The sequence below is a fragment of the Zingiber officinale genome, chromosome 11A, assembly GCF_018446385.1.
Source record: "Zingiber officinale cultivar Zhangliang chromosome 11A, Zo_v1.1, whole genome shotgun sequence".
Taxonomy (NCBI): Eukaryota; Viridiplantae; Streptophyta; class Magnoliopsida; order Zingiberales; family Zingiberaceae; genus Zingiber; species Zingiber officinale.
The window spans coordinates 12,330,389-12,357,744 of NC_056006.1; the positions used below are offsets into that span (position 1 = coordinate 12,330,389).

General features: G+C 36.4%; 1 protein-coding gene across 3 annotated transcripts; it reads left to right on the top strand.

The window, feature by feature from the left end:
• Positions 1-10,980: 10,980 nt before the first annotated feature.
• On the top strand, positions 10,981-26,059 carry LOC122032487 (vacuolar protein sorting-associated protein 41 homolog). 3 transcript variants are annotated; one of them, XM_042591776.1, is made up of 20 exons: positions 10,981-11,487; positions 11,907-12,176; positions 12,270-12,449; positions 13,146-13,406; positions 16,109-16,241; positions 16,323-16,413; positions 17,278-17,380; positions 18,229-18,332; positions 18,402-18,495; positions 18,831-18,986; positions 19,065-19,127; positions 19,270-19,335; positions 23,547-23,747; positions 24,441-24,518; positions 24,585-24,704; positions 24,853-24,933; positions 25,019-25,104; positions 25,265-25,346; positions 25,442-25,894; positions 25,967-26,059. In XM_042591776.1, exons 1-19 carry the CDS (start codon positions 11,233-11,235, stop codon positions 25,844-25,846), a joined length of 2,829 nt encoding a protein of 942 aa, XP_042447710.1. In that variant the 5' UTR covers positions 10,981-11,232; the 3' UTR covers positions 25,847-25,894; positions 25,967-26,059. The 3 variants fall into 3 exon arrangements, with proteins under 3 accessions (XP_042447710.1, XP_042447711.1, XP_042447709.1); XM_042591777.1 differs by having other exon boundaries at positions 25,442-25,857; XM_042591775.1 differs by having other exon boundaries at positions 25,442-26,059.
• Positions 26,060-27,356: the final 1,297 nt, after the last annotated feature.

Here is a 27,356-nt window from a genome sequence, read left to right on the forward strand (position 1 = left end):
AAGACTAGACATCTATAATAGACTCTTATTATATTTCAAAAAGTCTACAGGTAAGTACTTTAGAAAGTTTATTTTCTACTTTAGAACTTCACGAATCTAGATGTGCAAAATTAAAAAAGGAGCCCAGTTAGAACATTACCCTAAAGGCAAAAACAGATGATCAATGTTGGACCCCGTGGTAGTTTTGATGTGATTAACCAAGTTGGTTAGGTCCTGCTGTGTTTGATCCCTGTGTCTGAGTGTGCAGGAGCTTAGGAACACAGGAAGTCGAGCGAAAGACGCAGCTAGCGAGAAGGACGACACGGGAAGGGAGCCGACGGGCTCGGTGCGTCCGAAGGACGAGAGAGCTGTGGAAGAGTACTCCGATGGGCATGAAGAGCGTGCGCGACGTTCGAGGGACGTTAAGCCGGACGGAAGGCTGCTTGAGGAGAAGGCCGGGAATTGGGTTCGGGTGAGCCCTATTCCGGTTGGCCGCAATCACCCAAAAGAACGGAGCATCGGAAGCTGGAAAAACCAAGCTGGAATCTGTGCTGCCAGCTTGGAGGCGCCTCTAGCAGGATTGGAGGCGCCCTTGAAGGCGCCCTGGAAGGCGCCCTTGAAGGCGCCTTCAACCCTGTTGAAGGCGCCCTCAACAGGTCAGTTTTGACCGTTTGCGTGCGGATAAAGTTTTATCCGCTGACCGAGCTGGAGGCGCCTTGAACCTTGTTGGAGGCGTCTTGGACCCTCGGGATAGACTTTCCAGGAGCTATAAAAAGGCCCCTGGAGCTAGGAATTCAACAACAACTCAAGCAATCAATCTGTAAGCAATTCCTAGCAGTAGTTCTGAGCAATTAGAGTGTAAAAGGCTTCTCCGCCTTCAGAGAAGGAGAATTTTCTTAGTGCACTTTTCACTGCCCTGGATTAACAACCTCCTTGGTTGTAACCAGGTTAAATTCCTGTTTCTGTTTTTAATTTTCTGTCTTTATTATTTTACTACTGCGTTTATTCTGAGTTGAAATCCGAGGAGGGTATTTTTATTTTTGTTTTCAGCAATTCACCCCCCTCTTGCCGGTCTCCGCTGCACCAACAAGTGGTATCAGAGCCTGATCGCCTCAGAAGGACTAACCGCCAACTGAAGCACTACGATCAAGACGATGACCGGAGCAATCATCCATCCCCCGAAGTTCGACGGAGATTTCGCTACATGGAAGCGAAAAATGGAGGTATTCTTCAAAACCGAGTTCGATATTTTACTAACAATGAAATACAGTTTTGCAGCTCCTAAAGACAAAGAAGAGTTCCAATGGACGAAGAAGGAGCAGGCGGATTTCGTGGCAAATGGAAAAGCTGAGTTTCACTTGCTCAGCGTTCTTCCGCCCCAAGAGGTAAGTCGGATCGGAAGCTACGACTCCGCAAAAGACCTCTGGGTGAAATTCCTAGAGCTCCACGAAGGCACCTCGGAAGCAAAGCTAGCGAGGCGCGACATTCTTCGAACACAACTAACGAATCTTCGAATGAACACCGGCGAGAAGGTAGCGCAACTCCAAGCACGGATCAAGGAGCTGATAACGCAACTGACGAATCTCAGCAAAACGGTAACGAACCGAGACTCCATCCGATACGCGCTCAACGCCTTCCCGATGACTCCGGAATGGGCGTCCTTAGTAGATGCTTACTACATCTCTAAGGATCTTGAGGTAAGTACCTTAGAAAGTTTGTTTTCTACCTTTGAACTTCACGAGTCTCGGATTGCAGAGCCTAAAGAAGTAGTGAAGTCAAACCTCGACGTCGCCCTACAAGCAAGGAGGGACGATCCCGATTCCGAAGCTTCAATCGACGAATCCAAAGCAGCACTACTGGTAAGACGGTTTAATAAATTTGTAAATTCTAACAAATTTAGATTGCAGTCGAAAAAGCTCCAGCGAAAGAAAAGGGTGGTTCGTTGCTACAATTGCAACGAAGAAGGACATATCAAAGATGACTGTCCAAAACTGAAGAGCAAAAGTAAGGAAAGGAGCAAGAAGCCCACTCGACCCAAACACAATCTAAAGGCCACGTGGGATGATTCGTCGTCCTCCGACTCCGAAGTCGAAGAATTCTCGGGACTAGCACTGATGGCCAACCATCAGCTAGAAGAAACGTCTAGCTTAGAAATGAGCATAGATGAAGGGGGAGGAACATCAGAAGAAGAAAGCAATGATGAAAGGGGAGCATCGCAAGATGAGGTAAGTAAGGTACGTGACCTAAACTCTAAACAGTCTTTTGAGTTTATTAAAGCTTTGTCTAAAGAATTAGATAAATTAGAAAAAGAAAATGAAAATCTGAAATCAGAAAATGAAAATTTAAAATTAGAAATTGAAAAATTGAAAAATGATGCATGCTTAAAGAAATTTCCAAAGTCAAAAATTAGAATTTATGGTAAATTAAATTGGTATATAAGGAAGCATCAAGGTCAACTTAGGAAAATACCAAGAAACTATGTACCCCATAGATTTTTGAATAATCCTGTAGGAAGGAACCTCTATTGAGTTCCAAAATCTGTGCTTAATTAATCTTTCAAAAAATTAAAAACTTACAGTGAAAAAATTAAACATTGAAATTCTTTATGGAAGCTTTGTCTAAGGAAGTGGTTGTTGCTCCAATAACCAAGAAGGTCTAGTGTCTCGCCACGACCTGGAAGCTAAAATATTGAAAGAAAATGTTTAATTAACTTTCTGAAAAAGCATTAAACAATAATTAAATAATGCTTTGAAAGTTTATCAAATGTTTGTTAAAATAAACAAAAATTCCTTAGAATTTTTTTTAAAAAAATTCTAACTTAATTTTTTGGTTAGAAATTTTCTTCTGGAAAATTCTAAAAAAAATCATTCACTTGACTTAGAAATTATTTTTGGAACATTTGAACATTTACTTAGGATTTTTTTTTTTACTTAGATTTTTTTTGGAAAATTGATTTTCACTTAGCAATTTTTGCTGTGATCAAAGGGGGAGAGAAAAGTACAAGTTTAGGGGGAGTTAGAGAAAACTTAATTTTTTTTATATATAAAAAGTGTTGCAATTTTTTTTTTTATAAAAAGTGTTGCAATTTTACTAATTGCAAAAATTATACTTAATTTGTTAGTTTAGTAATTTTTTCTTTAAAATTACTGTTTATGTCTATTTTTAACCCTAACTTGAACTTGGGTTGATGCACATCAAAAAGGGGGAGATTGTTGGACCCCGTGATAGTTTTGATGTGATCAACCAAGTTGGTTAGGTCCTGCTGTGTTTGATCCCTGTGTCTGAGTGTGCAGGAGCTTAGGAACACAGGAAGTCGAGCGGAAGACGCAGCTAGCGAGAAGGACGGCAAGAGAAGGGAGCCGACGGGCTCGGTGCGTCCGAAGGACGATAGAGCTGCGGAAGAGTACTCCGGTGGGCGTGAAGAGCGTGCACGACGTTCGAGGGACGTTAAGCCGGATGGAAGGCTGCTTGAGGAGAAGGCCGGGAATTGGGTTCGAGTGAGCCCTATTCCGGTTGGCCGCAATCACCCAAAAGAACGGAGCGTCGGAAGCTGGAAAAACCAAGCTGGAATCTGTGCTGGCAGCTTGGAGGCGCCTCCAGCAGGATTGGAGGCGCCCTTGAAGGCGCCGTTAACCCTGTTGAAGGCGCCCTCAACAGGTTAGTTTTGACCGTTTGCATGCGGATAAAGTTTTATCCGCTGACCGAGCTGGAGGCGCCTTGAACCTTGTTGGAGGCGCCTTGGACCCTCGGGATAGACTTTCCAGGAGCTATGAAAAGGCCCTTGGAGCTAGGAATTCAACAACAACTCAAGCAATCAATCTGTAAGCAATTCCTAGCAGTAGTTCTAAGCAATTAGAGTGTAAAAGGCTTCTCCGCCTTCAGAGAAGGAGAATATTCTTAGTGCACTTTTCACTGCCCTGTATTAACAACCTCCTTAGTTGTAACCAGGTTAAATTCCTATTTCTGTTTTTAATTTTCTGTCTTTATTATTTTGCTACTGCATTTATTCTGAGTTAAAATCCGAGGAGGGTATTTTTATTTTTGTTTTCAGCAATTCACCCCCTCTTGTCGGTCTCCGCTGCACCAACTATGAAGACTCCGGAGCATCCATCGCTGAAGATGAAGCGACATTATTGGTAAGAAAATTTAATAAGCTTATTGAATTTAATAAATTTAAATCGCAGACGAAAAAACACTTTTAGAGCAAAAGGAAGGTCTGATACTACAACTGCAATGAAGAAAGACACATCAATGATGATTGCTCAAAGCTAAAGACAAAGGAGAAGAAAAAGAGCCAACCAAATTGAGGCACAAAAACTTAAAAGCAACATGAGACAAGACATCATCAAATCTGAAATTGAAGAATATGTCGGACTAGCTCTATTGGCGAACCACCAAGGAGAAGATGAAAGCAGCTCAGAGATAAGCATTGATGAAGGGGAAGGGTCCTCAGAAAAAAGTTGCGATGAAGGGGAGCGTCAGAACACGAGGTATGTGAGGTACGTGCACTATCTCCTAAGCAATCTTTTAAATTTATCAAAATGTTATCTAAGAATATAATTCAACTAGAAAGAGATAATGCTAGGTTAAAATTAAACTTAGTACATTTATGCTCATTAGACATGTTTGATAATTTAAAAATAGAAAATAAAAAATTACAAGTACAAATCAAAAAATTGAAATATGACCATCCATGTTCAAATAATTTTCGAAAATCAATATTTAGAAATTGTGAAAGAATCAATTGGCGCATAAGAAATCACTAAGGACAAATTAGGAAAGTCCCTAGAAATTATGTACCTCTAAATTTTTTTGTAAATTCAGTAGGTCGAAAGCTATATTGGATTTTAAAATCTTTTTTTCTTAAATTAAATTTCAAAATTCTTAATTATTAGGATAGAAATTATTTTTCAAGTAAATTTATTTGTTTGAATTTCTTATTCAAAATTTTTATACACATAGCACAACAGTATTACTGTAAATATTTTTTTTCTATTGAGTTATTTTTTATTATCAATGGAAATAGTGGTTTGAAATTTAAAATTATTACACAGAATTATTTTTGAAAATTTTTATTTTTATGTGAAAGAATATAACACTCTCACTCATTATAAAAATTTTAATTTTTTTTAAATATTATTTGAATTATTTTGTGAAAAGTAAATTTTTAATATTATATAATTCAAGGAAATAGAAATTTAGAAATTTTTATTTTTTTGCCATTAAACAATGTGTTTTACATATCTAAGAAAATTAGTAGAATTGTTAGAGTTGATTTTGTTTAAAGATATTTTTTTTTCAAAAAATTAGTCACTCCACTAAAATAAATCATTTCTGTTAGATTTAATAATATTTTTCTAGAAATTTTTTTTTACTGGTCTAACTTATTCTTCTTAAATTCGACAAAAATTTTTAGAATTTTTTGACACCTAAAAGTAATTTTTAATTTTTGTCAAATAGAAGATTAATTAGTAAAGATAGAATTTTTTAAAAAAATATAATTTCTGAAAAATATTAACTTACTAGTAATGTTTGTAATGTATCCCTAGAATTTTTCTCAAATTTGTATAATTGTTTCTTATATTTTTTTCCTATTTTTTTTATGTAATCAAAGGGGGAGAAATAGTACAAGTTAGGAAGTTAGGATTATTTTTTGCAAACTTGGTTAATTCATAGAATTGCAACTTTTTCTTACTTTATAGTTATGTTATTACATTTTTAGTCATAACTTGAACTTGGGTTGATGCACATCAAAAAGAGGAGATTCTAAGTATCCCGGGGTAGTTTTGATATAGTCAACCAAGTTCAGTTATGTCATGTATGTATTTGATCCTTGTATCTAAGTGTGCAGGAACTTAGGAACATAAGAAGTCGCGAGCGAAAGACGCAACTGGCGAGAAGAATGACACAGGAAGAGAGTCAACTAGCTCGGTACATCCGAAGGACAAGGTGCTACGAAAAAGTACATCGCAGACGAGAAGGACGCGTGCGCCAATCCGAGGGACGAGAAGCCGAGAAGGAAGGCTGCTTGAGGAGATGATCATAGTTGAGTTTAGGTGAACTCAATTTCGGATGCCTGAAGCATCACCCATGCGAGTAGAGGGAAAAATTGTTAACAAGGGAAGTTAATCATTTTTCATATGAACAGTACTGAAGGCGCCATCAAATGCTTAGAAGGCGTCTTCGATGAATACTGTGAAGGCGTCTTCCAACTCATTCAAGGCGCCTTTGAGTGATCGTTAGCAAAGATAAGATTTTATCTTCGACGAATAAGACTTATTTGTTGGAAGGCGTCTTGGACCATCTTGGAGGCGCTTTCCAGCCTTGGATAGAATTTTCTAGGGCTATAAAAAGACTCCTGGAGCTAGGAAACAAATCACAACTTGAACCACAACTCTTGTAACACTTTCCTAGCATTCTTTGTGATTTTCAGCGATTGTAAGATGCTTTTCCACCTGCAACGAAGGAGATCTTTTAGTGTCTTTCACCACCTTGGATTAACAACCACCTAGGTTGTAACTAGGGGCGGATTAAGGATTTTAGGTTTGGGGGGGGCCGCATACTAAGTGACAAAAATAATTATTATATATTGTATTCAAAGGTCACGCGACCGAAGCTGTGAGAGATGAGGAGGAAGGTGCCGACGAGAAGGCAGATAAAGATGATGACGGAATCTACCATAAGCGAAGAACTCGATGCACATGGTTCACACATGGACGATAGGTAAAATCACAATTTATAGGATCGTGTTTCTATGCAGGATTGATTTAGTACTAGAATCGAATCAGTCGAGATTAGATCGTATAATAATATCATCCTATTAAAAATATTTAAAATTTAATTTAGTATTTTACAGGAGGATCAAATTAATTAATAAAAATTAAATTAAATTTATATTTAATTAAAATTTTTTAAAATTAAATAAAATAATAATATTAATGATAATTATAAATTGATAATATATGTAATAAATATGATTTAATTATAATTTTTAAAATTTAAAATAAATTTATATATATTGTAATGATTTGTTTAGGGTGGAGAAGTATATATAAATTATCTTATTTAATTAATCAATTTTAAATTCATTAACTGCTTCACTGTATCACGACTCCCTTCAATTAAAAATCTATTCATGTGTCGTAGCTCCCTTCAATTAAAACCTATTCACTGTGTCGTACACCTGACCATTCATCGTCACTGATCCTTGCCACCGCTCATTCCTCGCCTGAGTCCCTGTCGCCCGCTCACCGACCCTCCCTCGCTTGCTCCCTCGCCTGAGAAACTAGCGACGACGCCTTCCTAGCTTCCCCTCTTCCCTTGCCGCCGCTATTCCCTTGCCTTCCCCAACTTCCTCTCTCTCACACGGGGGGGGGGGGGCTGTGGCCCCCCAAGTCCCCATGTAAATTCGTCCCTGGTTGTAACCAATTAAAACTTTAACCTCTTAATTTATTTTAATTATTGTTATTTTAATTATGCTACTAATCAAGTTCAAAATACGAGAAGGGGTTAATTTTATTTTATAGGCAATTTATCTCCTTCTTACCGGCCCACACTATTCCAACAGATACCCCGATTCTCCAACGGGTATGAGGATGAGTATGAAAGTAAAATACTCGATAGGTATGGAGATGAGGATGAGTATGAAAGTAAAATACTCGATAGGTATGGAGATGAGTATGAGTATGAATATAATAAATGGGGATGAGTACGGGAGGAAAATAAAATTCTATCTAAATTCTACCCTTTGCCATCCCTATTCTAGATCTCTTCAAACTCAATTACTATATTTCTAAAAATCTTTTTAATATATTTATATCCTCGGATTTGAATTCGATAGCATAAATTGAGAGTAATGATTTTTTTTTTATATTTATAATGATTTGATAAAATTTATCATAAGTTTATAATAAGACTTAAGATAATAATACTCACTAACACTAGGTTCGTATAACTCTGTTAATTTGTCCCCTCCGATGGGTCTAGTGGCTAGCACATGAAGTGTTGCCACAATGAGGTCTGGGATTTGAATCTCGGCAAAGCCGAGGTAAATACCTCCTTTATGTATTAGTCACTATTCCCAAGGCTAGTAGCCGCCCGTGATTTACCTCCTCCTTGTTGGCCTTGGGACGGGCTGGCGGGGACGCTGGGGGCGAGTGTATTCACCTTTTACCACAAAATAGAACTCTGTTAATTTAACCATATCAAACTTTTAAATTTTCGCATAATATAGAACTAATGAATTTAAAAAAACTCCAAATCACATCAAAATCAAAATCAATATTTTTGAAAACCCTCCTTAATATATGTATGTTCTTATATCTCACTTTGATAACATAAATTAAGAAGGATAAATTTTTTAATTGATAAAACAAAAATTTAGAGTGTCTCAATTTAATTTACTATTTTTAATTTAATTTCCTGCTATTCGAGAATATAAATATTTTAGAAATATATTGATTTTAATTTAAAATTATTTATAGTTTTCTAAATTCATCAATATTGAGACCGGTATAGAAAAAGGAAGGGTATTTTAAAAATATAATATATGATTTAGATAATACCTAAACTAGACGTTCAGTCAAATGTCATTTAAATTAGGGCCTGCCTCTCATAATTTCTAGATTCTTCTCTAATGCATATTTACTTAGAAGTGCCAATGAGAAAAATATAAATTGTATATCTTTTTCAAATAGATTAAAAATTTTATTTATGGATTATTTTTTAGATATTTTTCATTAATTCAAAATTGGGTAGAATAAACTTTTCTTTTCTCCCTTGTGCCTAATCTTTTAAAATAATGCTATAGCTCTCGGGTTGTAATGCAATGATAAGAGTGGTCAATTATCTCCCATACATGAGCCACCTAGAACTCACTATGTTTGTTGTTCTTTTTTAATATCTGCTTAGAGATTTTTTTTCAACTCACTTCTTCATCAATTATCAATTGAAGTAAACAAAATATAAATTTTCTATAATAGTCCCTTGTAAAATTTTGGATAAAATTACTATTAAATTAGAGTGCCTAAACTTATAATGACTTTGGACAAAACTATTATTATAAATTTTTTTACACTAATTATTTCTATCATATAATCGTATTTTTTTAAAGAAAAAGCCTCTTATGGTTTTTTTTAGACCGAGTGTTATTTAAAATACTATTTTGAGTTAAAGTTGTTGAGTATTCATATCGATAAATTTTTAAATTATCAAATTATATTTCACTTTTGCCTTTTATATTTACTATGTTTATGATTGTTATAATATAGTAATCGATAAAAAAAATTAATGCTCTTAATATGATATATAAAATTGACTGCGAAATTAGAGAATTGACATATAATTAGGCACTATATATTCATCTTAATTATATTTACACCTTTAAATATCATTTTCATATGTCATATTAAGAACATCATTATTTTAATACAAATGTGTTACTATTATTGATCCGGTGGTAAGGCCGGGGGCCCTCATGAGGGAAATGTCAACGACACGTGGAGGTCAACAGTCAAAGAGGGGTCAACCCCATGGGCTCGACGAGTGGGCGGGACATGCCGATCACTAGGCAATGACTTTCATCCGAGAGAACAATCATCTGGCCGTGAGCCCAGATTTCCAATGAAGAAAATCAATTGGCCGAGCGGATAGTCCGCTCGGCCGCGGTGCAAGGCAAGAGTAAAGGCCGAGCAGTCTGCCCCGCTCGACCAGGGTGTCAGGCTATGAGAGCCGAGCAGGCGACGACCCTGAACTTTCTCGGACGGACGACCACCTACGCCAGATCAAAGGCGAATGTTCTGGCTGAGCAGCTTGATGGTTGATCCGGGAAGAGGAAGTCAAAAAGTGTGGGACAGTGGGGACGTCATCTTAGTAACCCCTGTTGCTGACAATAGGCATGTTCGAGGACCAGGCCATACTCAGTATCGTACGACAAAGGTTTCTGCTGTCCCATCAAGGAGACGCTCAGACTGTAGCAGTATGACGTCAGACATGTTCTTCTGACAAGCCCATGTTGCGGTATGGTATAGGACACGTGTACATCTCGGTTTGTGTGCACCAAGCTCCCATAGCTCTATATAAGAGCCCTTAGACTTCACCGGAGGTATGAAATCTCTGATCCTGGGAGCCACTTTCTTATTTTTCGTTTGCCTGACTTGAGCGTCGGAGGATCGTTACCGGGAACTCCCTCCCGGCCCAACTTCCTTGCAGGTTCGCCGGAGTTCCATACGGCAGGTTGAAGATCTACGTCAGCAATTCGGAGAGAGCCACGTGCACAGCGTCCGTTGATTCAGCATTCGGACAAGATCAATTATAATTTAACAATCGATTAAAAAAATCTAATTCATATTAAAAAAAATGATAATTCTCAATGAGTTGTATGAAAATGATAGTTGAGGATATGAATATAATTAAAAAAAATAGGCTAGCATATATAACATGGATTCATATCATTCTAAGTTTTTTAGATATATCAGTCGACTTTGGTTTAAATCGACTAAATCAACTAATGAACTTAGAAAATTTATATATGTTCATCTAGTTCTTCTAATTTATACTCTCAAATATTATTTTTTTATATCATATCGAAAATAATAATTTTTTAAATATGAATATAATTTTTTAATTGATTGTTAGAATGTAGCAATCAATTCAATACTATTGACGATTAGAATAGATGTGAGTGAATGTAGAGGGACAAAAATAGAATTGGATAGGTAAGTTAGTAATTTTAAAATTTAACTACGTGATTTAGATATTTGATAAATTTGACTACGTAAATAATAGTTAAGTAATTTACTGAATTAAAAACTTAATATAAAAACGAGAATATACAGAAATATAAAATCGAAAATATTTTTTAAATACGAGGGGCGATCCTTCGTTAATTAATGAAATCCTTCTGCGCATCGTCGCCACGCGCAAGCGAATGATTCGTCAGGACGCTGTAGCCTGTATGGGCCATGGCATGGGCCAGTCGGCCACGGTCCCAAAAGTAGAAATGGAAACTCTGTTTGTTGCTTCATGTTTGTTGGTCTGCCCGTTGTTCGTTGCGTTTGGCCTCTCCCTTTTGTTGTGCTCGAACGTTCTCCTCTCCTCCCTTCTCGATCGAGTTGGCCTGACCACCGCAAATCGCCTGACCACACGCGAATCGCCTGACCACACGCGAATCGTCGACGGCGCCAGGCGGAGAGGAGAAGAGAAGAGAAGAGAAGAGAAGAGAAGATTGCGATCGGATCTCTCTCAACGGCAACCATGGTGTCGAACCAGACCTCTGAGAACGGCGTCGATGGGGACGACGAGAGGGAGGAGGACGACGCCGAAGAGGAAGAAGAAGAGGTTGAGGAAGAGGAAGAGGAAGAGCCCAGGCTGAAGTACCAGCGGTTGGGAGGCAGCGTGCCGTCCCTCCTCTCCAACGACGCCGCTGCCTCCATCGCAGTTGCAGAGCGTATGATCGCCCTCGGCACTCATGATGGCACCGTTCACATCTTGGATTTCCAGGGAAATCAGGTCGGATACAGCTCAATTCTCTTTCTTGGGCGGCTTTTAGATTACCTTTCTCTCTTGATTCCTTTGTTAATTAAATTAGAAGGACACATTTCTTCTTCTTCTTCTTCTTCTTCTTCTTTTTTTAATAGAAGTTGAGACTTTGGCCATTGATCCACGGTACTAATTTGCAACTTTCCCTCTGGATTTTTTTTGGGGACTATTTTCTGTCTGTTATACTAAATAAAATATGATTGAAGAATTAAGTTTTGAAATAGTTTCTAATTAAATTATGCATAAGTAATTTTTCAGCCTATGTTAAATCGATGTGTTTGTTTCTTATTGTTTTAATTTCTGATGTCTTTGCTAGAACTTATTTGAAATGTGTGTTCTCCTTGCTGCTTGAACATAACGCCGTTGCAACTAAGTTGTTTTCTTTACAGGTCAAAGAATGCACTGCTCACACAGCCACCGTCAATGACATTAGCTTTGATTCAGAAGGTGAATATGTTGGTAGCTGTTCAGATGATGGAACTGTAGTAATAAATGGCCTATTTACTGATGAGAAATTAAAATTTGAGTACCATCGCCCCATGAAGACGATAGCTCTAGACCCTGATTTTTCACGCAAACCCTCGCGGAGATTTGTTACGGGCGGTTTGGCTGGTCAACTTTTCCTGAATATGAAGAATTGGTTTGGATACAGTAAAAAGGTGTATCTGGTGTTCCAACATCTCTTATACTGTTATCACACCATTAAAAAAGCTATAATATTAAGGATTTGGTTTTTATATTTTCCCATCTAGATTCTTCACGATGGTGAAGGTCCAATACATGCTGTCCAATGGAGAACAAACCTAATTGCTTGGGCAAATGATGCAGGGGTGAAAATTTATGATATGGCAAATAATCAACGCATCACTTTTATTGAGAGGCCGAGAGGAAGTCCTCGCCCTGAGCTTTTACTTCCTCACTTGGTCTGGCAGGTTTGTTGAGAATGATCCATCACTTCATTCTTATCCAGTCTTTTTTCAAAGGAAGTGTCAAATAGAGAAGTACCTAAGTTAGCTTGAGAATTGTGTATATTGGATAGAATGGTTTGCTGCAAGCTATGTTGCAAACAATACATTAGGCATTTGTCTAATAGTAGATCGATGCTTGTATCTTGGTAAATGGATCAACTAAGTCATTTTATTGTATTATGGTAGCAATACTTGAGGTCCAGAAAGGTTAAAGCTACTCTATCTGCCTTGTATGCACTTTCCACCTGACGTGGTGGATGCATATTCGGAGATGTCATAACTGAAGAAGACACATGATTAAGTCTTATTCTGTTTGCTAGAGGTTTTGTTATTCATTTTCATTTCAGATGTGAAGTTGTTTTTGCTTCCTAAATTTTTAGTTATGCATGTGACTTTTCTTGTGTGACTCTCAGAAAGATCGGACTTTTTTATTCAGTAAGTCATCTAGGAAAGGGGCTCTAATGAAGTTGCAAAAGGTTTTCTTGATGGCGACGCCGAGTCATTATTGCATTAAGTAGTTTATATAATTTTCCTTTTAATAATTTTAAAAAATTAGAAATTGTTATAGGATTTAATTTCCCTGAAATTATAGATAGTTAATAGTAGCTAGTCTTAAATCTGTAAGTGTCTACATTCTAAGCACGTCTTTTACATGTCTAGGCTGACACCCTCTTGGTTATTGGCTGGGGAACATCTGTTAAAATTGCAGCAATTAAGACCAACCAATCAAGTGGAGCAAATGGGTTGCAAAGAAGTTTATCAATAACTAGTACAAAGTATGTGGATATTGTAGCATCTTTTCAGACTAGCTACTATATATCTGGCATCGCTCCCTTTGGTGATAATCTGGTTGTACTTGCTTACATTCTGGAAGAGGAAAATGGAGAAAAAGATTTCAGCAGTGGTCCACCTGCCAGGCAGGTAAAATATTTTACTACCAGTTTCATCAGGAGCGTACTTGATATTTCAGTGTCTTCCCTTGATATTTCATATATATATTAATTCTTTGGTAATTTTTTACTATCTGGTGTTCCTTTGTGCAGCAAAATTAATAGTCTTAGTTTTTCTATTTTTGTGCACCTTGGTAGTCTAGTTGAAAGTTGGACCTGTAATAAAGTTCCATTTAAGAAACCAATTTGTAAATATGTACTCAATTTGTTTTTATTATAAGGAAGTTTTTTCTTAATTTATGACTGGAACACAACACTGAGGTGACACCTAAAAGTTACACTGTGCTACAAGGTGCCGAGAGTACTGTGAGGTTTCACAAATGTACCATGTAATTATGGCTGGAGAAGTCTCATAACTCATAAAGGAATCAACTAGATAATCTCAGAGGAGGATTTAGGTGAGCATGCAAAGGATTTTAGCTGTGATTTGCCATCAATATGGAAGCCATCATCACCGATTTGGATGTCTATGTTTGCATTATGAGTTGCAAGTTTCTTGTTATGGGTTTCAGTGTTGGAACTCAAGACTTTATGGGATTGTGCGCATAATCCTAAGGTATTGCTATAATGAAATATAGTCATATGTGTTATAAGTAAATAAATTATAAGCCATTATTAACTATAGGTATATATATTATACATATTATATTAGTGAATAAGTTTAATTAATTACTATTTAAATTGTAAGTAAATAATTATAATTTATATCATGGTTTGAAATCTAGTACTGTGTTGAGCGTTATAGTTGAAACTTATCGATTATTTACTGAAATTCATTTGTATGTCAGTAAGGTTGAAACTTATCATTCTAATCAATTACCGAAACTCAATAGTACTCTATATACAATGCTTCTGTCTCGATTATATAGATATGTAACATGTCATGCAACATTCAACACCCTTTGGTACCTCAAGATTAATTGAAATAATGTTGTTATTTTTTGACCTTATGTAAAATATCAAATTTCTTATTAGACATAATAATCTCATTAAATATAAAATGATTTATCAAATAAAATTAAATTATTATATGATCAATTATATTAACTATGATCAACTTGTAGTCAATTACTATTAATAATTTAATTATTACGTTATTTGTTTATTTGATTTTTTTTAAAAATTTATAATACCCTATTATTAAGGAAACTCATTAATCATGATTTCAAATCTTCTTATCCTTAATACTATTTATTTAGTTTTATTAATTGTTTAAGCAGTGTTCTAAATGGTGATCGAAGCGGCCGCCTAAGCATGGCCTAGGCTAGTGGCAGACTGCATTGCCTCATGTTGAGGCAGTGCTTTAGGTGGTAACTCACCTCTTTCGCTACCGCCGGGCATGGAACCACTGCCACACCGTCGTATGAGTTTGGCAACGAGTCCGGAAGTGTTGCGCGAGCCGAGACGCGTCGTGTGGATTTAATTAAATAACTTTAGGTTAATAATTTTAATCAACTTCTAGCTATGATTGAGATAATTTAAATATACTTAATTAAAACCTAATAAAATTATCCCATTAATTTAGTGTGTGTGTGTGTGTATATTAAAAATATCTTTTATTTTTAAATATTTAGATTAAAATTTTAATTTTTAATTTTCAATTTTCAATTAATATATTTTATTAAAAGTAAATTTTATAAAGAATAATGATTATTTATAATATTATATATAAAAAATAATAAAAAAAAATTCAGCCGCCTAAGTAGCCGAGGCGGTAGGCGATCATTGACGGCCCCAACACCGTCTACCGCCATTTACAACACTGTGTTTAAGTAATATATTAGTAAGAGTGTATAAGAATAATGTAATAACAGTACTAGTATATGTGATACATATCAATCATACTAATATACAAAAAATATATGCATGTCATACATACTTATCAATCTAATAATAACATCAAATTGTTTAAAAAATGTTTGCTATTATTATTTTTAAATATATTTTTCTCTATTTTAGAAATTTTTCATGTCAATTCTGATCTTACTGATCTCAATACCTATGTTTTTGGAACATCCAATACTGAAACCGATACCAATATTGCCAAGCATGTAAGAACCACATTTCACATTGAATGTATCCGAAGATAATATAAGGGCAGCCTGATGCACGAAGCTCCAGCCAATGTGAGGTCTTGGGAAGGGTCTATTATATGCAGCCTTATCCTGCATTGTAAGAGACTATTTTCACAACTCGACCCTTGATCTCCAAGTCACACAGTAACAACTATTTGAAGATAATCCAAATTTAAAATTCCAATATTCATGAATTGTTATAGTTGTTAAATTTAGATTGTAATATAAACAATTGTGGTTATCCCGGAAATATAACATGGCATTCAAAAATCATATAATACTTAACAGTAGATTACCAGAGAGGATCTATATTCCATTTCTACTGAGATCTATTTCTCCAAGATGTATGATTCAAGAAGTAGATGTCCAGATTGAGGACTTACTAGTGTATCTTTTCCTGAAATATAAAACCAGAAATTGCATGTTATTGTTTTCTGGTCCATTTCATTTTGTTCTTTAAGAAAATTTTCTTTATTTCTTATTTTTTCTCTGCAGTGTTTAATGTATCTAGTAGACTATAAAGGGTTGTTATTATGTGCAAGACTAGATTTAATCATTTAATCCTCTCACAACCTATTCTTACCAACAATTTCTACAGGGAACTGCACAGAGACCAGAGGTACGAATTGTCTCATGGAAAAATGATGAGCTAACAACGGATGCTTTGCCTGTCCATGGTTATGAGCATTATAAAGCAAAGGATTATGCCCTTGCGCATGTTCCTTTCTCAGGTTTACAATTTCTTGTGAAGTTATACAAATGCCTATATGATTTGGACTTACCTTATCTTTTGCTTGTCCTTACAAATATAGGAAGTAGCTATTCTGGTGGTCAGTGGGCTGCTGGTGATGAGCCTTTATACTACATAGTTTCTCCCAAGGATGTTGTAATTGCAAGGCCTAGGTTTGTGGTCCTTTTTCCTCCAATATAATTTTGTTCTCTAGAAAGTTGATTCTGAATTGTTCGAGAGCTAATGGTGAGGATTTTCGTACAATTAAACCCTGTGAGACTTGATCCTTGGTTCTTCACTAGTGGACAAAGTTTTAAAGGTTTAGGAGTCTCTTAAAATGTTCAAATTTAGGCCTAATTGCTAGAATTGGTGACTTTCTGCTTCTATTTTGTTCCTTTTTTCAATTTTGATACATTGGTTGAGCCTGTAGCTATGTTTGCTAAGCCAGTTAAGAAGTATTGCCTGGCAAAGCCACTCATATTGTTGAAAGCATAGCCTTGTAGCATATGGAATTGATTAATTGACTAAAGTTCTCGCATTCTTTTCACTTGAATCCTCGACATCCTTGTCCAGTCGAACCATGTCATGCTGATTGTCCCAGCATGTGATCTGTAGTGCCAACTTTTACATTGTACCCATTGCTTATTTCTGTTTTAGATGCATACGATGTTGGCGCAGTCACGGTACCCAATTGTTTCTCTGTTACCAATCATCATTACCTTGCTTGGTGGAAATTAATGAGGTAGTAACTTCAGACCTAACTCAGATTGTCCAAAGTAATTAGCTGTAGTAACTCCGTCAACTCTTATTAATCAATGAAGGTAGCTTCCCAATTGTGATGCGGTAACAAGTTAAAGTGGCAGAGTTTGAATAGTGGTTTAAAGTTTGGTGTTATGCTTTATGGGTTGGTGTTTGGTGTGTTTGCAAACCTTTTTATTATCAGCGGAGTCAGTGTCACAATATTCAATTTCATATTCTTCATATGTATACACAAAATAGTAAGTAATCCTTACTTTGTATGTGCTTATGCATGCTAGAGATGCCGAAGATCATATTTCTTGGCTTCTTCAACATGGTTGGCATGAGAAAGCATTAGCTGCAGTTGAAGCAAGGCAAGGACAAACGGAGCTTCTTGATGAGGTATTCTATGCTCTGATTTTTTTTTTTTTAATTGAACACCTAAAAATTGGTTCCTTGGAGGTTGATTCAAGCAAATTACCCTTCATGGATATTTGTAGACTGTTTTTTTTTTATATATAATTAGAAGATTTTATTTGATAATCTCCTTACAAAATTGTATTTTTTTGTCTTGATCATATCATACTAGTGAAGTACATTGGTCATTACAGTTTATCTTTGAGAACAAAAGAAAAATTAACTCAAAAGATGCTAGGGTTCTTTATATTTTTCAACGAGATGACATTTATTGTTTGGTAAAATCATGATAAGATCACGTTTGGTAGCAGTAGCTTCCAAGTTATCATATAGCTTCTGTGCTAGTTGAGTTGGTGTGGTCTTCAAGTTATTGATGTGCTTTTCACAGAATGGCAATTTCTTGTTGATGTGGAATCAGTTGTCAATTTACTGGTAAATTCATAGATCTTGCCCATCTATCTAGATTTCTAAATTTTTATTATAGAAATACTATTCTGGCAGTAACATGTATGAATGGAAGCAAGAAAAGTTAAAGGTTACATTGTTGATGCTTGATTGTGTTTCATAATAAGCATTGTGCAATTAGGATGTTAAACACTTGATGCAGTTCTCTCTAACTAGGCTTCCATGACAAGACTCTTTCTTTGTCCTTGACCTGAACACATCTATTATATTCCCTTATAGGTCATGTTTGTTATCCTAACTTTAAAAGATCTCTCTCTCATGTTCTGGCTAAAGCTCTTTGTTCGATTAATATTTTTTTATATCATTTCCTATTGAGGAACTTTGAATCTTATTCATTAAAAAGCTTGTGGATATAACTTGCAAGTCAGGTGGGTTCAAGATACCTTGACCATTTGATTGTTGAAAGGAAGTATGCAGAGGCCGCATCTTTATGTTCTAAGATACTTCGAGATTCTGCTTCAGCATGGGAAAGGTACTAAACCTCCATTTGTGCTTGCATAACTATTTTCCAATTTAGTAACACTATTGTTTTACCAAGCAGATGGGTTTTCCACTTTGCTCATCTTCGTCAGCTTCCTGTCCTAGTTCCTTACATACCAATTGAAAATCCACAACTGAATGATACTGCTTATGAGGTACACATGTCCAATCTAGTAGCATGGTCATTTATTTTTGCCAAAAATAGAACCTGAAATGTACCATGGAGCTCTTGCTAAATGTTCAACAATTAACTCTTTTTGTTATGGGACTTTGGCTAACTTATTTCTCTTATCTTGCTGAAGATAGTAAGTAATATGTTGGCTGAACTTTTTACACGTGCCAGCCTATGAAAGGGCTTGAAGCTTTACAGAATGAATCTTGTCACAAATACATTGACAAATCTTTGTGCTATTTTCAAATTCATTCAAGAGATCATACTGTAGTCTGTCAAGTAATTACTTTTTTACAATAAAATTTCTGGCCCGTGAAGGTTGCGCTTGTTTCATTAGTTGCAAATCCATCTTTCCACAAACTTTTATTGACGACGGTCAAATCATGGCCAAGTACATTATATTCCTCAACGCCTGTTATATCTGCAATTGAACCACAAATTAATACCTCATCTGCGACTGACTTTCTAAAGGAGGTAAATTAACAACTTACTGTATTGTTCTTATTAATTATTATTATTTTTCAAATTCACATTCTATTTTCTTTGTGGCAGGCATTAGCTGAATTGTATGTCATCAACACCCAATATGAAAAAGCCCTTGCATTATATGCAGATGTAAGTAGACCATTCTACAGAATTTGAATGTTTGTAACTAATTATTCATGTAATGTGCATTCCAACTGGACAGTTGCTCACATTGATCACTAAGCTCAATTTTGGGTTATTTTTGATCCCTTTTCTCTGTTTATTATTACAGCTAATGAAGCCTGAGATTTTTTACTTTATTGAAAAACACAGTCTACATGACATTATACAGGACAAGGTATGCTAACTTACTCCTCGGTAAGAGAAACTAATCTCCTACACAGTAATTATGTCCTCGCACTTGTATGTTCAAATACCAGTTCTTCTGGTAATCATCACTTATGGTTTACAACTTTTATTCTTTGAGAGTGTTTTTACAATTATGCAGATTTCTTAGATTAGACCACAACTTGATATCTGCATACATAGACTTGTACAATGTTCATTTATCAGTATTTTCCTCCTAGAATCACTGAGAAAATTAGTAGACAAGAGAAGATAATGAGCAAAATCAAGGTAATGGTTAAAAGTGACTGGTTGAGCTACGATGGTCTAGATTAAATGGAGAGATATGTCATATTGTTAGAGTTAAAGAAAATGTAGAGAACATAAAATTAGATACTTAAATATGAAAATTAAAAGGTTTTTGTTGATGATAAATGATGAAGAAATTTGATCTAATGAGCACTAAATAGATAATTATTAGATAAATTCAGGAATTGTAGCTTAAGAAAGAATTTGTAATTCTTTATTTGTTATATTAGATAATAAGATTAAGAAGCTTAAGAAATGAAGGTACATAAAAATATGCCTGAATGATATTACTGTTGAAAGAATTTGAAAGAATGTAGAAAGGCAAGCTATATTTGGTTAATTAAATTGTTCAGAATTACAATGTTTGAAGAATGAATAAAGAAGTGTTTTAAGTATAATTTTCTGAAAATATAGGTCAATGTGGTTCTAACTTCTAAAATGAACTGCTTTTAGAGCCTTTCCGATGAATGTCATTGTGCGAAAATGAATTATAAGCAATTTCTAGCTTCCGCTACTGACGAGTACGGGACTTAATACATCCATCAAGATTAAGAAGTTGGTGCTCTTGATTTGGGGAGGATTATTGCACTAAGAGGGACGGAGTCGGGCTCCTCTTTCAATATCTGGTTCTCGTTCATGAGTCAAGTTTAATAAATAGTGGAACTCTGAAAGACCCCAAGAGCTGCAGTGAATTGGGATGAAGACTTCTTTAAGGGTAAAGAAATACAAATAGGAGTTCAAAATATATTACATATGTCTCACTTGCCGTTCTGATAGGTTTAGGTAAAGGCCATTCACGACTTGTTGAGAAACTCGACCTGAGAATTAGAGAGTATCCCCTGATTTCAGATAGGCTCGACCATAAGTATGAGAGACAATTGAAAAGATAGAAGTAGTTGAGTGGTGAATGACATTGCTTTTTGAACTCTTTCCCGAACTCCACTCCCAATAAAGATATAACCATAGAGCGAATTCCAAACATAACTCAAAGAAGGTCACGAACGACATTATGATGCTCTATTCTCTCTTTTCTTTGGCACAAGATCTTCTATCTATTCGATTGACCTCACACTAGCACAATACATGCATGAATGTCTTTATTGAGTGGTCTCGTATTATAAAGTAATCACTGTGGGTGTGAGAGAGTGAGAGATAATGGTCATACCAAAAAAGAACAAACACATAAAGACATGAAAAAAGCAGCGCGATAGAGTGCTACAAACTTATTCAACTCTAGTTCATTGTGATTTTCCTCAACTCCAATCCAGTTCTACCCTCAACCTACTTATTCAACTAGAGCAAGGACGAGAGTCGGGCTCGTTCGAGCACTACGCCGCAAGTCTATGGGGATAAGTTGAAAAGTGAACGTTGGGGGTTTCTGACTAAAAGAAAATTAGAAGTGCGTCAACGCCATTCATTCTTTCCAATTACTCTAACCCTGGAGTAGAATCTTCACCTACCCAGGGATAAAGAGCGAGAGTTGTTAATCGAGTACGCCTCAGGATAAATCACTATTAGTAGCAACGATACCTGACTTGCTTATGATAATGAATATCCCGAGTCCGTAGCTATAGAAGTAGTCCTTTGATCGGAGCCTTCAGTCTGTAGGGAATTTATACTATAATCAAGAGATGCCCATGAAATGAAAGCTGGTGACCTTTGACTTTACAATAAGGATTCGTATGGGACTATAGTCATTAAGACCTTCTGGTTCCACGAGAGGGGAAATGAAATATGAATATGCGCTGCAATAGACTTGATGGTTAAGAAAGAGGGAGCTACTACAAGAGATGCGTAGGATGGGCTCGTACTTGTTCCAAAGAACAGCAGTTCACGAACTCTACTGGTACGACTGAAAGAAGATATGAGAGGGACGATCAAAACTACTAGTTTGGCTGATCAGAATGATAAGATCAAGAGTGATAACTAAGAGGAGTTTGCCGGCATAAACTACTCCCTAACCTTGCTTTCGATTGTACGCCTCATTCGCTTCTTTCCGTTGCTGCTTGCGATTCCTCTCCCTCGTTAGTTGCAGCAATCTTTTGCTGTCCTTTAGCTCCCTTATCCGGAAAATTACAAACTGACCTCTCTGGTCAAGATTCTGGTTTTTGTTCACATTAAGATATGCTCCATAAGTGAAGCAGACAAAGCAGGCAAAATGCACATTCTTTGCAGTAGTTGTGAGCTTGATTGTCGAGCACCTTCATAAAAGGAGTTCGAGGCACTCTTTGATGCATCTATACCTGGTCGGCGGCAAAATTACAAAATATAAAAGTGGTTGGATTCAACAAGGGTATAAGGTTTGCAGGTAGTAGTTGGAAAGTAGTCTGAGTTAGGGAGCCTTAAGAGAAGGAATGAGAGTTGAGGGGGCAGGCGTTGCTTAAGATATTGCACTCCTGGTACTTCAGGTGAAAGTCGAGTGGCCACGACTGAAGGAGAGATTCGAGCGTCTTGACAACGCATTCTATGCTCTAATTGTGCTCTTATCGCACATTCTCCCTTCAGAATCAGTGAAAGAGATGCTGCTTGCCCATTCAAGTCATGTACAGCTAAGAACCAAGAAGAGCGCTCCGCTCCAATTATGAGAGTGAGGAGAAAGAGAACTGTACGAGACTCATTACTCACTTGATTAGTTCATCGGGACAACTTGCTCTTGAATGATGCTTGTGCTCTTTTGGCAGTAGAGAGAATTAGGCAACTTGAGTATGCATAAGGCATGTCTCTGCATAAAGGCGCCACCACTGCTTATACGGACTATGCCCTCTACGGGCCGTCTAAATGATGCCATACCAGAAAGATTGAAAAAAAAAGAGTAATGGAGAGGAGAATAAGAGATGAAATAAATTTTTTAGAAGTTTAGTTGGTTTCATGCTTGTAAGATGAGCTACAGATGATATTTATTTAATAAGATAATTAATGGAGAAAACATAAAGAAAAGAGGAAATATTTGCTTGTGATTTTTATTGATTTAGGAAAAAGGAATGTAGCACCTGTATTGATGTAATAAAACATATATGATAATTTAATTTCTAATGCTAGAGATAGGAAGTGTAAAGAATGATTATCCTATATTCTTAAGTTTACATGAATATTTAAGTGAGATGAAAAATTATCTTAGGGCATTATCTCAATTATGTGAGCTGAAATTATCAGTCATATTCAAGTTGTCTCCTTAGTGTATGTTATTTACCTATGAACTATGATATTGTGCTAAATGATAAGGGTAACTAGTATGATTGTTAAGTGAAATTCAAGAAACCAAATATATTATGTTAAGTATAAGTAAAATTAAATATGCAAGTGTAAAGAATGTTATACTATATTATTAAGTTTACATCAACAGCTAGCTTTTAGGGCATTACCTCAATTACGTGAGCTGAAATTATCAGTCATATTCAAGTTTAGTTTCCTTCTTAGTATATGTTATTTACCTAATTGATAAGGGTAACTAGTATAACTGTTAACTGAAATTTAAGAAACCAAATATATTATATTAAGTATAAATAAAAATAAATATATGCAAAACAGTTGCAGTAATAAGAAAAGAAATCAAGGAACAGTTGAGATGGATTAATATGAAATTATGTACCTATTCTAAATAATTTCAATCTATTAATCAATAAGTACATTGATAGATGTGGTTAAAATGAAAAACTTCTTGTGTGTTTTGCCTGTGCTATATGCTCCTTAGGTTAAAAGTAAAAAAATTATAATTTACTGTACAAGCCACTATTTTGAGGTCCAAAGTGTTGGGCAGTTGAAAAACATGTGAATGTCATGGTAGGTTATACTTATTCAATGTCTAGTTGTTCTATTAATAATAGTATTACTACTATTAATCATTATTATTATTATTATCTCGATGTTTACTTAGTGTATGCCTTTGGATGTCCTATTTTTTGTTGCATCATACAGGTTGCAGAACTTATGCTGCTAGACAGTAAAAAAGCCGTGAATCTCTTGATCCAACATAGGGATTTAATTCCTCCATCAGAAATTGTTGAACGACTTTTCGGAACAAGTAGAAAGTGTGATAAGAGACACCTAGTGCATGTATACCTGCATGCACTATTTGAAATTGATCCACAAGCTGGGAAAGATTTTCATGACTTACAGGTGATTTCCTGTTTGAGATTCATTATAGTTGTAAACGAGTCAAACTTAGCCAAGCTTTATGTTATTCAAGATTGTGGTAAGGTAATTGAGTTGAGCCTAAAATAAACCAATATGTTGAAATGGTCATTCAAGTTTGGCTTGGTTTTTTTTTTATGAGTTTCGGCTTGGTTCTAGCTTGGCTTGAGCTTGGTTCGTTTAAGTGCTGTCAAATTTTCAATTTAAGTTTGTTTGATCGTTGAAACTTTGATATTTTTAAGCTTGTTTAGTTGGTAAGCGAGTTTGATTTTGAGAGCTTGTTTGTTTATTTACCATATTGATAAGAGCTTTATTGATGAACATAGTTCACAAAGAATTCATAATTTCTGTTCATGAACATTAACAAGTTTCAATTATTCAAACTTGTTTATTTAATAGACCTTGTATATATTGAACGAATATAAACAAACTTTTATCAAGTCAAATACCAAGTTTGCTCATGAACGTTTTGTTCATTTACATCCCTAGCATTCATGTAATTTTGTTTTTCTGATTCTGATTCTTCTGTTGCCAAGGAACATTGTATCTTTTAAGTTGACTACATAACAAACAGAGCAAAAAGATAATGGCGCAGTCAATTAGTAAAGAAGCATCTTTTGTGCTTCTACTTTATTTGGTCACTGGACATCTGTAACGTTTATTTTTTTTTGTTACTAGGTTGAGCTTTATGCAGAATATGAACCAAAGATGTTACTCCTATTTCTTCGCAGCAGTCAGCACTATAGACTAGAAAAGGTTTATCATTATTTCTCGGCACTGTTTGTTGATTATTCTGGCCAATAAATGATTGTCATTTCTCAGGCATATGAGATTTGTATGAAAAAAGAACTTGTCAGAGAACAAGTATTTATCCTTGGAAGGATGGGAAATGCAAAACAAGCTCTTGCTGTCATCATCAATAAGTTGGAGGATATGGAAGAGGTATCCGCATCTAGTTCTTTAGAGCCAATCTTTCTCCTCTTCTTACCCTCATCTGCATTTACTTTTCAAATTCTCCTGCTTCCTATCCCCGCATCAGCATATTGTTGAATACTCAGAGTAGATAAGTTGACCATCCAATTACATGCAGGCTGTAGAATTTGTGACTGTGCAGCATGATGACGATCTATGGGAAGAATTAATCAAGCAGTGTCTCCGAAAGCCTGATATGGTGTGTTAAAGGAATAGTAATTTACTCAGGCATTCCTGTATATCAAGGTGACATCAATGGCCATTTCTTTAATCTTTATGAGCAGATAGGAATGCTATTGGAGCACACTGTTGGCAATCTTGATCCTTTGTATATTGTCAAAAAGGTTCCAGATGGGTTGGAGATTCCAAGGTGAGGAAAATGATACTTTAAATTATCAGCTGCCAGCTTTATTATCCACTTTTTTTTTCCCCTTTGTTTGATAATTTGTTCCTCCAATGCCTACTAGAAACTCTTTCTATTACACAATTTGTGCATAATGCCACTAATTTTTGCATCCCATTGCCTTTAGGTTGAGGGATCGTCTTGTCAAAATTGTAACGGATTATCGAACAGAAACTTCTTTAAGACATGGATGCAATGATATCCTCAAGGTTGAATTACTTCTAATGCCGTTCTCAGTCTTCCTCTATAATTCTTTTCTTCAGAGTCTTGCTTATGTGTTTTTCACTTGTGATACTTTTGTTAGACTGACTGCATCAACCTTTTGATCAAGTACTACAAAGAAGCTCGGCGAGCAGTTTACTTAGGTATTGAAGAAGAAGCAGTGCGCAGGAAGACGGAGGATGATGCAGCTAGCCCGAAAGCTGATAGGGCTGCCAATGGCGTAAAGCATATGGTAGTCAAGTCCAAAACTAGGGGAGGCGGGAGATGTTGCTTATGTTTTGATCCATTCTACATTCAAAACATATCTGTTGTAGTTTTCTTTTGTTGCCATGGCTACCACATCTCTTGCCTCACCGGTGCCTCTGGCTCCACGGTCGGGGCAAATAACAGATCCGATAGCGACGACAATGACAGTGAAAATGAAGATAACAAATCGAGTGGATCCCCCCGTATGCGATGTGTGTTGTGCACCACAGCTGGTCGTTGAGCCCTCTACAAGTGAGTGTTTTTTGAGCAGGTCTATTGCCAAGCTTAGGTGAGTATATGCATTATTTATGCCTAATAGTCTTTCTTCATGATTTATTTATATTTCCTTTGGTTTTGCTAGATCGATATATGCCCAAGTTGTTTTGTATTTGCAAAACCTTCTTCCTTTGCTGCCCAAAGAATGGAGTCTCAGCAAGCTGCATTTGTTTATTTATTTATTTATCCATATCTGTAGTTGCATGGAGATAGAGGATTAGTATATCTAGTTTTAAATTTTAAGTTATTCTAATATATTAAAAAATTAAAAATGTTAAGTTTCATTTGGTACATAATTAAAATATGTGACAATACTATTTTCTATGTCCCGAGCAAAAGGAGAATACCATTTGTTACAAGGCTAAAAGCTTAGTTTACGGCGCCGGCGATCACCAGGCGCAGTCAGAGGCCCAATTCAACTAACTATTTGCAAACTCTCTTGCCACCGGAAACGGCGGGATTAATGATCTGGAAGCAGTTAAAGGATTTGGGAGGTTTCGGCGCCAGAATCGGTTCGAGCATGAACGAGAGCAAGTTGTAGAGGAACCTGTCCATGCTCGGAAGAGCCACTGCCACCGATAAGTTGACGAGAGACTTTCTCGGGGTCGGCAGGAGGATGAGTAGCATGCATGGGAGTGCAGCCAAGAGGGATGCATCTTGGTATCGACATGGCTGCTCTCGACTCTGAACTCAACTCTACTCGATTTTTTGCCGGCGGCGGTAGTGGCTTGATTCAGTAGATCTTTTGCCGCCGACAGCAGTGGCTTGATTCAGTAGAAAATTCTTTACTCGATTAAGGATCATAAAAATTGTTGTCTTCTGTTCCAATTATGCTATTTAGGGCAATTTATGGTATAGCAAATCATACGGTGGAATTTGATATTGGACAATCTAACAAAGATTTTAGAGAATTAGTCAAATTTAAATTATACTAAATTAAATTAAATTTATTTGTCGAAATGACTCATGTTACTAGTGGGGGTTGGTTTCTGTCAAGTGCTGAGTGCAGACTGTACAATGGTTGAGCAGGTGGATCGGTTGAGCGGACAGAGCGGGCCGTGAGACAAAGCAGCCAAGTGGGCAGATCGACCGAGTGGGTAGATCGTAGAGTGGCTGATCAGGTCGAGTGGCGCAGAGCAACCGAGTGAGCAGGGTGGCCGAGTCGTAGATTAGATCGAGTGTTTGAATGGGCAGATTGTTCGACCGAGTAGTGCGGTCAAGCAGTAGATCAGGTTGAGTGGCTAGGTTGGGTAGAGCAGTCGATCGGGTATAGCAGCTGAGCAGGAAAAGGCAGGGCAACCTAAAGGCGCAGAGCAATCGAGTGAGTAGGGTGGCAGAGTAGCAGATCAGATCGAGTGTTCGAACGGGTAGATCGGTCGACTAGGTAGTGCGGTCAAGCAACAAATCAGGTTGAGTAGTCAGGTTGGGCAGAGTAGCAGACTGGGTATAGCAGCCGATCGAGTATAGCAACCGAG

Excerpts from the sequence above, each read along its gene's own strand:
- LOC122032487 (XM_042591775.1), top strand. The coding sequence starts at position 11,233 with ATGGTGTCGAACCAGACCTCTGAGAACGGCGTCGATGGGGACGACGAG. Across the intron at positions 12,450-13,145 it reads TTCCTCACTTGGTCTGGCAG|GCTGACACCCTCTTGGTTAT; the intron begins GTTTGTTGAGAA and ends TTACATGTCTAG. Across the intron at positions 18,987-19,064 it reads CGACTGACTTTCTAAAGGAG|GCATTAGCTGAATTGTATGT; the intron begins GTAAATTAACAA and ends TCTTTGTGGCAG.